At 41.7% G+C, this 13,245-nt stretch overlaps 1 protein-coding gene across 1 annotated transcript; it reads right to left on the bottom strand.

Annotated features, from left to right (window-relative positions):
* Positions 1-6,942: 6,942 nt before the first annotated feature.
* LOC104497701 (hyaluronidase-4-like) lies at positions 6,943-12,038 on the bottom strand. Its single transcript, XM_010140982.1, is given in 5 exon segments — positions 6,943-7,242; positions 9,103-9,189; positions 11,199-11,783; positions 11,785-11,993; positions 11,996-12,038. Coding segments are annotated over 5 exon segments (1,224 nt in total).
* Between the last annotated feature and the right edge of the window lie 1,207 nt (positions 12,039-13,245).

The following is a 13,245-nucleotide window of genomic DNA, read 5'->3' as shown; positions in this document are numbered from 1 at the left end:
CATGTGAGCCCATAGCAGCTTCTTTGAGCAGAACCCACAGCTACCTGGGCAGCAACTAAAAGCATTGAGACAACTTCCTTTGCAAAAATTCCACAAGAAAAGCCAGGGACTGAATGGGCAGTCGAATGCTATTTTTCACATACCGACTGAAAGTTTTTCCTATTGATTGGCAATTATCCTGTTCTGGAAGACTCAGGGTCAAATTCCCAGCTGGTGCAAATCAGAGAAGTCCCACTGAAGTCTCTGATTTATTTTCCAAATGGTCTAAAAATGTAGTAGGAGCTTTGAACTGCCAGCGTTATACATCAAACAGCTGGCTAAAATTCAGAAAGATAGCACATCTTCTGTAATGCTCTTTGACATTAAATATTCCTTATGGAGCACATGTAATCACCACAAGGGTTAGAGCGACCGTTCTGAAGGTTTTAAAAAGAAACAAACCACCAACTTCCCAAAAAAGGTGGGCTTAATCAACATGAATTTTAGGCATAATAGTCAAAATGTGGAACCAAATTTTACATTTTGATCCTTTGTTACCCTTTACAGATGTGTGTTAGTTATCATAATAAATCAAATAGAGTTTTAAGAGTCCAGCACTTCTTTAGGATGGAAGTTTGACCCTCCTGTCAAAGTGACTGGAAGGATTTTTCTAGCTCTCAGTAGGAGTGGGCTGCACCCCTTGTGAAGCCAAATTCCACAGCAGCTGAGGATATCGCCTATGTGCGTAGCACAGTTGTTGCATTTTTGTTTCCTTTCCCTTTTCAGTTTTGTTTCTCAAACATGCAACATGTTGCTGTCCCAGACAAATGTTCTAATGAAACTAAAGGCTCAGGAGCTGAACAGCCTCGAAAGAATTAGGGTGGCAAAGGAAGTCAAGGGAAGCTCCGGAATCTGCCTGTTCTCTGGTAACAAAGACTTTGTCTTAGGGGATCAACAAACCTTGCCTGGACTTGTTTCATAACTTCTGGGAAGTCTAATGCCAGGCCTGCCCCTAACATCTATATATTTTAGGAAACTTTTGTAAACCTGGTAATTCTGACTACAATTTTTCCTGCTTCCTTCAGTTGCCTAACGAAGCACAACTGCTTTGGGGCTGCTGCTTTTCAGTGTACACATCTTTTTTTCTCCATCTGATCCTCGTTGTTGTGCAAGCAAGTCACTGCTACTGAAGTCAGTGTTGTATCAAGGTTATGACCATGATATATGTGATATAGAGTGGTGTTATGTCATTTTACCAGCTAGAAACTCTAATAATAATTTAGATAAAAGCAAGATCAGGCTGTAAATTACACGTTTTATTTTTATGCTGTGTTCATTTAAAACACAGCCAAAGCTGTTTCTGACTTTAATAGAATTGGATCCTTTTTATATTTAGAATACAATAAATCACAATGCAGAATAAAGAAAGAAAAAGTGTAAGAACGTGTGTATTATTAAAATAAATGCAGTATACTCAGAAAGTGGATAAAAGGATTTCACCACCTACAGAAACACCCACTTCTTCTTTCCCAGGAGTTACCAGGAAATCTTTTGTATTCGTGTTGCCTTAACTGAATGCTAGTTAAGCCCATGTGCTCTCTAATAAAGAGTGATTTTCTTGGCCGCAGACATGTGTTGTAGTCTTTATTTAGAAATCCAGTCGTCTTTTAAACTAAGGACTTTTCCCTGAAGGCTCAGCTGCCATCCTTCCCCCCACTCTCTGGGAGAAACAAGCCAGTGTCCCATTTGTTTAACATAGATGGCTCGAATAGATCCGGTGATGACTAGGACAGCCTTCACCTTCAGTACTGTGATCGTTTCAATGACCTGTGCCTGAAGATCTGCAAAAAGGCTAGGCTTTGCTTTGCCGAAGAGCAAATTCCCCACAGAGCAGGAAAATGCAGAGCTGCTCCAGCTCTAAACAAATCTCAGAGATCAATGAGGAAGCCTTCACTGACCACATCCAATGAGGGTTAAAGTGAGCCACGTTTTCCACAGTCACATCTAAGGTTTAACTGCAGCCAGTCCTTGCAGATTTCAACATAATCTTGTCTGCTGAGACAGAGAATCCTTACAGAAACATGAGTTTCAGAAGAGCTAATAAGCTCCTGCTTTCAGGAATTACTGTTTACCCAAATTCCTAGCAGAAAATAGATTCATTGCCATCATCAAGGCATATGGTTTTACTATCCTTGGAATAGCAGAGCATTGACTTTCTGTTCGAGGGTCTTACCTTTACTTTATAGAGAGGCCTGAGCTGAACTACAAATCTTGTTTGAATCAGGATCTGAAATATCTTTTTTGGATAGGATGGTGGTGTGACATTCTGTCAAAACAAGGAAAGAACTCGAACCCAAATCTCCCCCTATGTGTGTTAATACGTGATTACCAGTTGTTCTAGTTCACACTGTATTTCTCCTTTCCCACTCTCTCATAAGATGTCTGTAGGCAAAACACCTACACAAATTCCAAAAGAACCAGAACAGAAGTCTATAACAGCAGTTAATATCTCACTTCCAAATAGTGAGGAAATCATGCGTAGCTGAGAATTCCTTTTCTGTTGGGAGTTAGTAGGGGATACCAGTCTGAAAAGTGATCTGAGTAAGCAACCCCATTGGCTAAAGTTCACACAGCAGAGCAAAGCAGGAAATCCACAATAACTCTGATTCTTTTTTTTTTTTTTTCCTTAAGGAGGGCCTGATCAGAAAATCCTCCGTTAAAATGGGAGCCAAGTAGAAAATTCAGGTACTAATTCAGCAGGTTAAGGATCAAGATAAATTAAGATTTAAATGTAATTATGCAATTTGCAGGAAATTACATACCTCGTATTCTACCAGTGGGGCACGAGGTGGAAGTATGTGCAAAAAGATGCAAGAGGTCTGTAATTTGTTCCATTATTCTCAATACAATAACAGTGGTGATTAAGTTATTCACATAAGCATAAAATAATCTGTCATAATTGAGACTGCTAGGGCTCAGATAGTTACTCCTCACATGAAAATGAGAATAATAGAAACAATCTCCTAAGTATTAATCTGACTCATTAAGTGTATTTAGGAGCCCTATTCTCGTCAATGTCAATACAGAACACAATTAAAAATGAATATGCAATGCAATCTGTATAGTGTTTAAAATGCTGTATTTAACAGTGTTATTGCTGAGTTTAACCATCATTTCAGGGAGTTAGACACCTGAATTATGCCAAGGCAAATCTATTTTGCACTTGCCTGTCAAACTGATTTGCAGCAAAGCCCCAGCCTGGAATTAAGATCAACATCCAGACATCTGGAACTGGTTGAGCAATAAAGAAAAATCCATGTCTGTAAGATCAAGCAGCAGAAATGGGCAAGAAGGGGCAGTACTACCCTTCAGCTGCTGGGAGGCTTATGGGAGCAAAATAGTACTGATCAAGTTAGGATGACTGAGACAAGGGCTGCCCTCACCACCAGGTCAGAATTTCTGATTTAAAACTGATTTAAAACTGATTTTTCTGATTGAAAAACTAACTTAACCTTATTGCCACTTGGATCTGTCCCTCCTAACTGGTTACATACGCAGATGGGTTTTGCCTGATTGGATCCAGATGAAGGAACAAGGCCATGAATTTTACAACCACTTCACAGTATGACTGCAACCAGGTGCCAGCTTCGAACATCTGTCCTTTGCCAGTATGACAGTAAATAGAAGCAACAAGAGAAGATATCTCGATCAACATAAAGCCAGTGGGAAATGTGGTTCAACATGTCGATACCAGAAAATCACTACAAATGGAAGTTCTAAATAACCTGAAACTCAGAATTAGTATCAGATTTCACATTTCAAAGAGACTCGTGGAAGAGCCGAGCAAGGTGATCAGCAGGTAATAACATCAGAGCAGTTTTCTTTATGTCCTGTTCTGATTGACAGTGACAAACCCATTTCGATAACTTTGGGTTATCGAAAGACTAGATGTGCTGAAAATTGTTCAGTTTCAATTAGTGAGATACACGCAGAATTTTAGCTGACTGTTTGCTAATCTTTTGGCTACGTGAAATAACATTTAAGGTTCTTCTCATACCTTATACCAATGAATATTGTTAAATACCAAATCACATCGGATATTTATTGGTCATTTAAATGCTTGGTAGCTTATCAAAACCTTTAACAACTTAGATAATAAGCTCTTTTAAATGCTTTTTAAATATCTTTTGTGTTTAGGTGCCCACACAAGCTTCTTCAAAACTCATTTTTGCTCATAATGAATGCCTTCTGATTTATTGTAGGAATGTTCTAGCATGGAAGAGGCACCTATCAAGGTCTCAAGACCCTTGTGGTGTAATTCCCTGGGAGGCATCCCAGCTCAGTGCAAGGCCTGTTGAAATCAAGGGAAGCTTACTGTTGACTTCACGTGGCTTTAAGTCAGACCATCAAAAGCACTGACTAAAATATTTCTGTGCTTATCATCTGTCCTCTGATTTTTAGTTTTCATGTATTATTATTTGCACGTGGTATTGCTAGGAAATGTTTAGCCTCACACAACATGAAAGGCAGAAACACAATTTGTACTATAAAAAGAGAAAGCACGTTTATTATAATTAAAAGCATTTAGTCTCATGGATGTAGAGAGATAGTTAATTTTATCACTACCATTTAGTAGGTATAATAACATAAATTGAACTTTAATCCTCCGCAGGGAAAAAAGCCTACAGCTAGAATGGTTTTTTCCACTGTCAGTTTTATTGTGACATGCTGCATTACGTTCTACTTACCACATGCGACAGTTTTAACCATGCAGTTGCTGAGAGCCCAGGTGCAGATTTTCAGGCCTGTTTAGGTGTCTAACAACTCCTACTGAAATCTGTAAAATAATTTAGTCACCATAATGGTAAGTTTTGGCATACCTCAGTCTTAAGCATATGGACACCAAGAAAAACCCACAGTCTGAAATTTAAACAGTCTGATTCTTTATAGGATACTCTATGACAGTTAGATCCCAGGAAAGAAATTTGCAAATGCCATCACATCAGCTGAGGATTGTACAATGTAGCCAATGGGAAACACAAAGAGAAGAAAAGAGAAACCCCAAAAGTTGTAAAACTGAAAATCAGAAATGATCCTCACAGGAGAACAGAAGAGAGATGGTTTGATCTTAGAGGTGAAGCTGGTACAAATTTATACCAGCTCTCCCATAGCCTGAGTAACCAGCCTCACAAAGAGAAGGATGTTAGCAGAAGACTTAGAAGGAGCACCTAGTTGAGCTTTCCCCATGAGAACAGACTCTGCATGTGAGGTTCCTTGTTGGGGGGGGTAACTGGCTGTGGCTTGGGAAGTATCTCCTCACTGTATCATCCTGCAGCTCATCACTGAGATCTTGGTCACGCTGCAGATCTTGGCTACTTGAACCTCACAAAATCATCTGGCCTGCCAATACTATTGAGAGAGAGACTGAAACTTGGTAGACACTTCTGAAATGTCTGAAAGACCAGTTTCATTGTACTTGCCTGTGCTTTATTGTTTGCCTACCTGGGCTGTAATAATTAAGAATTACAATTCTCAGTGTAACCTGGATTTAAGGTCTTTCTCTGAATGCAGAATAGCAGGAGAGTACTTGGAAAAAACTATCTGAGTGACTGAAAAAATCCGTCAAACCTCTCTCTCCCAATGAGAGGAATCAATATGACAGAGCTGGTCCGTGCTTTGACAAAAAGGCATCGCACTTCTGCCTAAAGAGGAAATGTGTCCCAGATCCAACCAAAGGCTTACATGCCTGAGGTGGGATATAGGCTGCTTTGTCCTAAAGCGCCTAACATCTGCCCAAGTGCTGCTTACCTCAGAGCCAGCTAAATCCTGCTGCAGCTGAAGTAGTCCTCAGGAGGTGCCCTCTGCCCTAATGGGTTAGCTTCTAATTTAGCAGTCCCATTTCAGTGAATATATTGGGTGGGAGAAATCTGGGCCTGTGCACCTGTATGCATGTTTGGATACAAAGAAATATCATAACATACATATAACATGCATTAATCATAGTATCACAGAATGCTTTGAGTTGGAAGGGACCTTCAAAGGTCATCTAGTTCAACACCCTTGCAGTAAGCAGGGACATCTTCAACTAGATCTGGTTGCCCAGAGCCTCATCCAACCTGACCTTGAATCTTTCCAGGGATGGGGAATCTACCACATCTCTGGGCAACCTGGGCCAGTGTTTCCCCATCCTCATCGTAAAAACTTTCTTCCTTATATCTAGTCTCAATCTCCCCACTTTCAGTTTAAACCCGTTACCCCTTGTCCTGTCACAACAGACCTTGCTAAGAAGTCTGTCCTCATCTTTATTATACGCCCCCTTCTTCCTTATATCTAGTCGCAATCTCCCCACTTTCAGTTTAAACCCGTTACCCCTTGTCCTGTCACAACAGACCTTGCTAAGAAGTCTGTCCTCATCTTTATTATACGCCCCCTTTAAGTATCAGAAGGCTGCAGTAAGTTCTCCCTGGAGCCTTCTCTTCTCCAGGATGAGCAAACCCAGCTTTCTCAGCCTGTCCTCATAGTAGAGTTGCTCCAGCCCTCTTATGATTTTTGCGGTCCTTCTCTAGACCCACCCCAGAAGGTTCATGTCCTTGTGCTGAGGACTCCAGAACTGGTCACAGCACTCCAGGTGAGGTCTCACCAGGGTGGAGTAGAGAAGCAGAGTCACCTCCCTCCACCTGCTTGCCACACTTCTTCTGATGCAACCCGGGATACAGTTGGCTTTCTGACCTGTTAGCTCACATTGTCCACTCACGTCCAGCCTTTCATCCACCAGTACCAAGTCCTTCTCTGCAGGGCTGCTCTCGAACACATCATCCCCTAGCCTGTATTTATACAGAGGATTGACCTGACCCACATGCAGAACCTTGTTGAGCCTCATGAAGTTCATAGAGGCCAACTTCTCAAGCATGTCTGGGTCCCTCTGGATGGCATCCTGTCCCTCTGGCATGTCAACTGCTCCATTCAGCTCGGTGTTGTTTGCAAACTTGCTGAGGTGCATTTGATCCTGCTGTTAGTGTCATTGATGAGTACCAAGTCCTTCTCTGCAGGGCTGCTCTCGAACACATCATCCCCTAGCCTGTATTTATACAGAGGATTGACCTGACCCACATGCAGAACCTTGTTGAGCCTCATGAAGTTCATAGAGGCCAACTTCTCAAGCCTGTCTGGGTCCCTCTGGATGGCATCCTGTCCCTCTGGCATGTCAACTGCTCCATTCAGCTCGGTGTTGTTTGCAAACTTGCTGAGGTGCATTTGATCCTGCTGTTAGTGTCATTGATGGAGATATTAAACAGCACTGGTCCCAGTATGGACCCCTGCGGGACACCGCTTATCACTAATCTTCATCTGGACATCAAGCCATTGACCACTACCCTCTGGATGTGACCAACCAATTAATTATCCACCAAACAGTCCACCCATCAAATCCATATCTCTCCAATTTAGAGAGAAGGATGTTGAGGGAGACTGTGTCAAAGGCTTTACAGAAGTCCAGATAAACAACATCTATAGCTCTTGCCTTGTAAACCAGTGTAGTCACTTCATCCTAGAAGGTCCCCATGTTGGTCAGGCAGGACTTGTCCTTGGTGAAACCATGCTGACTGTCTCCAATCACCTCCCTGTCTTCCATGTGCCTTAGCATAGCTTCTAGGAGGATCTGTTCCATGATCTTCCCAGGCACAGAGGTGAGGCTGACAGGTCAGTAGTTCCCAGGGTCCTTCTTTCTACCCTTTTTAAAAACATTTCCCCTTTTCCAGTCACTGGGGATTTCACCTGACTGGCAGGACTTTTAAACTATCATGGAGAGTGGCTTGACAACTGCATCAGCCAATTCCTTCAGGATTCTGGGATGCATCTTGTCAGGTCCCATAGATTTATTATGTTCAAGTTCCTCAGGTGGTCACAAACCTGATCTTCTCTTACAGTGGGAGAGACTTTGACCTCTAGTCCTTGTCTTGTGGTCCATCAACTTGGGAGGGGTGAGAAGAGAGGTTATCAGTGAAGACTGAGGCAAAAAAGTTGTTGAGTACCTCAGCCTTCTCCTCATCTGTTGTAACCAGCTTGCCAGTCATGTTCATCAGGGGTACACTCTCCCTAACCTTCTCTTTCTGATTGACATACCTGTAGAAGACCTTCTTATTATTCTTTGCTTCCCTTGCCAAGTTCAGCTCCAGCCACACCTTGGCCTTCCTGATCCCATCCTTATACTCTCTCCAGGACACCTGTCCCTGCTTCCACTGCCTGTGTAGCTCCTTCTTGCTACAGTCTGTACATCTACAAAGAAGCCGTGATGTATGCTAGAAACACAGGTGATTACAGCACGGCTGTGTGGCAAGACTGTGGGGGTATGGTGGAGATGCTCCAGGGGCTTGCCTTTGTCACTTTACTGAGAAGAAAGTTCACCCTCCAATTCACATTGACTCTGATAGAAACCATAGTGGAATACTTACAAAAATTGGCTGAAGTAATTGAATTTGCTGAGGACAACTGAACACTTATTTTCAGCCATCCATTCTCGTGCTGGCTGGGTTTTCTATACTATCTGCCAAGAGAAAAGCAGCCCAGAACACCCATTTCATACAGCTCTATGGACAAAGTCTTTTCTCATGACAAAGTTTGATGTGTGGCTGTCGGAAAGCTCCAGGGCATGACAGAGCCTCAGAAATCAATCTTTGATTTTAATGTGGCTAGGTCTGATATCACGTAAAACAAAACCTCTCCATCTGATCTCAACATCCTGATTCGTTTTACTTGCCCACACACAGGCATAAATAAGGGTTCCCATAACCTGACAAATTGCTGGGCACCACTGAATCTGGTCTGACCGATATGCTAATAGGCTTTAGATGATTTCCTAGTGTTTTATCCAGCTGGAAATGATGGTATCTGTTGAAGAACTGTCTTCCAAATGGCTGGCATTAGCCATTGCTTTCCTTCCCTCCCACTAGTTGCCCATGAGCCTCACAAGACCTTGTGCAGAAAGAATTGACGAAGTTCCGTGGTTGTTCTGATGGGTTAAACAGCAAGGACTGGTTAGAACAGTCAGCTCTGCTGGTACCAAGTACTCAGAATTGGTGCAGTCAGACAATGTTTAGTACAGGATAAATTGAGGCACATCATCACCTCTGACGAAGTTAAATTCGTATCTCACCAAATAACAATGCCTGCAGCTCTCAGGGCACTCTCTCTGATGGTGTTAATAAGATCTTGCTACAGTCAAAAATGATATCACTGTCAGGCTAATTCAGAATTTCACTTCTTTCTAAAGTAATCCAATGGTTTGTTATGTGGCTGTTCGTTGGACTACATTTTCTTTTAATTCTCATCCCTATGAACTGTATTTTATTGTGCTGAAGGTTTGCTGTCTAGAGTACAAAGAGTATTAAATGAAAGTTGCACACTTAGGTACTGCCTAAGATGTTGGTTACAACCAAGTGAACACACATTGGGAAAAAAAAACCATTTTAATGTACTTTGATGTAAAATTTAATTATAATTATTTGTTATCTCATCAGTTACTAGAATCAACTAAAATGCTTTCATTAAAGAGGGATTTTTAACACAAGACTTCCCCAAAACAGTTCTGGTTTTGATGATAAGGGGAAGGAGAGAGCCATTCTGCTATGTCAGTTAGCTGTTTCCCAGTCCCTCTCCAGTTTGAAAGCTGCAATTGCAAAGGCATGAATTGCTCTTGCTGCTTTCCCTAGTCGCTCACTAAGATTCTTATAAAAAACATAGAAAAAGTGACTATAAATACACACACTCTATAGAAGGGAGAATGTTGGCCTTGTGCAACCTTAAATGAAAAGGAAATTGCAACACTTGGTGAATCTTAAGAATTTCAGTTTTGACTTCCCTGTCCTTTCTAGGTTTGTTTCAGAAAAATTTCACTGTACCTTTTCCTCGTACTGCAGGCTGTAAGGAGAGGGTATTTGGTGCTTGGAAGCTTATCCTTAATTTGAACAGTGATTAAAGATCAGCAACAAGTGAACTACTATGCCACAAGCACTGAAGATGAAAGACCATTGATATGTAAGTGATACCCTAGACATCATCATTGGTTTAAGGGAGATTGAAGGCCATAGCACATCAAGAATCAAAGCAGAAAAACTTCACAGGAATTAGTTGGCTGAAGGAGAAAAGAGATGGAAACTGGGCATGAAATGGCAAAGGGGATCCACGCTGTCTGCAGCAGTTATTGATGTCCACCTATCCTCTTCTGGATAAGGGCAAGCTGGATAAAAACACCAAAACAAGTGTCTGCACCTTCTTTAATGCCTAAGAATAGGCATTTACCTTCAACACAGACAGAAGCGCAGCCCCTTACTGGGGAGCATAGTGGGTGATGGCAGTGCTAGGGGAGTAATGGGACCTAATAGAAGAGGAAACTATTGGTCCTTCTCAGACAAGGTGCCAGCTTCAGACTCTGTACCTGGGCTGAAAGACCGAACACAGCCTTTAAAAAGCAAATACAGATCACTTGCTAAACCCTGAGACACAGAAACTGAGACCTGCTGGTGGTGCAGTCACTGTCTACAAGGGAAAATAAAGCCAGGACCGTTACAGACAGGTTATGCTGCTTTTGCACAGGAAACCCGCTGTCTTCATCTAGTTTCCAGAAGGATGTCTGGCATCATGTAGAGAAGGACTGTGGTAAAGGCATTTATCTTGAAAATACTTATATATGAGTTCAGCTAATGTGAGCAGTACTGCTTGCTTCTGGTGCACCATTTGCCTTCCTCAAGGTAGGTATGGGATTAAATTCAAGGTTTTTGAGATGGAGGCATGCAAAAAGATTGCTGGTTGCAATCTCCCATACTGATGTAACACTGAGCAAGTTGCTAACCTCTCTTCCTTGATTTCCCTTTTATAAAAGGAGCAGCTATCTTGGGATTAAATAGAGATTGAATACCTGAGCAGAAGAAAGTATTTCAGGGAGGATTAATGTATTAACTGCCTCCTACATACTACATTAAATTGCTGAAATCCTTTTAATCCATTCAAATGAATGTTTGAGTAAAGCTTAGTGATGAATTAAAGCAAAAAATAGGTATTTGAGGCTGCATTTTTTCTTCAGAACGTTGAGCTCTTTGAAGCATGAGGACAATTAACGCAAACCAGCCGAGTTGGCCCAAGTAGGAGGCTTTCCATCCTGAGGCACCATCTGTAAGAATGGTTAAGGCATAAATGCAGCCCACGTTGTTCCAGCAAAAGCTTACCATAGAAAGAAATAATAAAAGATTATATCTATGACCTAGTAAAGTATACACAAATACAGGCAAAGCATTATTTTGGGATGCCATGAAGGAAATCTTTATGGATTCATTCAACTTAAACTGAGAAAAATGCAAAATGTTTTGACTGTTTCCAAGGTGTTGCTTAATGCCAATGGAAGGATACAGGGCTGCACTGTTATCCCAGAGCCAGGAAAGTTCATTTTTCCTCAAAACTTCACTCTTTGGGCAGGAACCAGTGTAGTTCTGATCACAGTAATTCCAATTATGACAGTCAGGGTATAAATAGCATCCCCACAGGCCCTTTGGTCTGCTTTTCATTCCAAATGCAATTGTTTCCTTCATACAAGTTTTTGCACTTTCTTCAAAGGAAACTCTGGCTAAATGTTCAACATTATATGTTGAAATATTCCCTTCCATTTCAGTTACGAGTTTCCTGGACTTTCTTCTCTTGGTATCTTTTGCATTTCAGTCGTGGGCCCACTGAGGTCTCCAGTGCTTCCAGTCTATGACAGCTAATCCACTAAAGTCCTTGGCTGGGATGTAATAGTCAAAGTCATGGCTGGTTTTTTTCCACGTGAGTTTGCAAACTGACCTTCTAGGGTAGGCCACTATCGACAGGGACTTCTTGTGATGTGTTCCAAGGATAATAATCAAGCCGATTAAAATAAAACATGGTCACATTCTGCCCTCTTGCTTTAGCTAACAGGCTTCTGATCTTATTGAATATTTTCAGGTTCAGTACGACATCGTATCTGAGGGAGCCCAGGTCTGTTGGTTGTTCCAGGCAGCTATGAAAGCCTCTGCTGTCCAGGCTGGTTTCATAGCAAGGGAAGTCCAGATGAGTGCTAGTTAGAGGCTGAAAGATGAACGATGCATAAGTGTCCCGTTTTCAGGCAGTACTTTCATGACTTAAGAAACAATGTTAGATGGATCTCCCAGTTTGTCTGCAAAACATACAGAAAAGGGATTAGTGCTTACTCCATATATAGCCATATGAATTGGTATCAGCCACTTCTGAGGTATCTACCATGCTAACACTGAGAAAACAAGGTGAGCACAATCTAACCTAAAGAAAGGGGGAAGATTCCCAACTGAAGTAAATCAGTGCAAGTCTGTGGAAGTTGTTGCTTGTCTCATCAATCCAGGTCTTACTGAAATTGTCAGAGATATTGCCATCACTTCAATGGGCCCCAGGGTGTCTTAGTGGCTGTGGCTGTTGCATTTAGAAAGGTTGATGAAGAAATGGCTTTCTTATGCTTCAAGCTTTCTCAGTAATAAAGAAGGTAACAATAAAAATCAAACCTTGGCTTTTATCACTATCTTCACACCTTCATGAACATCCCTGACCTGTCTAGTACAGTGTCGGCCAGAGATACTCCAAATAGGTCTAAACAAGCACACATATTTCATCATTATTGTGCAGTACTGTAAAGGGATACAAGTTCAAACCCCTGACAGCAATAAAGCAGATCCATGAAAGCTTGCTCTGAGCTATTTATTAGCCTGACTGCACTATCACATTGAGCTTGTGCCTTCCAGACCATCTCTGATAGTTCTGCACCGCATTGCATTGTGCAATGCGGACTTCAGTGCTAAGGCACGTGGCCACTGCTACAAGCAGAATCATCTAGTCACAAGATCCCTGCTGGTTATGTATGTATTCATCAGAAAAGAAACCAAATATACATCAAAACCTACATACTTACGTGTAAGAGAGAGAGAGAGAGTCTTATCCATCCTCCAACTCCAGGCTCCTCCCTGCTTCAAATCCCTGGGGAAATCCCACACAGATGTGCAACCAACTATCAGAGATTATCATGGGTTTGTATTTGAGTTCTTCTACTTTAGCCCTTCCTCAGTCCTTGCCTATCTATTTGTCTCTCCTGGGATTGTGACCTGCTGGAGGTGAGGATCTTGGATGTTGTATGGGCAGCCAGACAGTTACATAAACTAATGGTGGGAATAGCACATCTATGTTATCCTTCCTTTCTCTCAAAACAGAAAAACAATCAGGAATATCTATTTACCT

This window comes from Buceros rhinoceros, unplaced genomic scaffold (genome assembly GCF_000710305.1).
Source record: "Buceros rhinoceros silvestris isolate BGI_N320 unplaced genomic scaffold, ASM71030v1 scaffold5118, whole genome shotgun sequence".
In the NCBI taxonomy this organism is placed as follows: domain Eukaryota; kingdom Metazoa; phylum Chordata; class Aves; order Bucerotiformes; family Bucerotidae; genus Buceros; species Buceros rhinoceros.
Note: the sequence above shows the minus strand (reverse complement) of the source record. Positions and strands in the feature narration are given on the sequence as shown.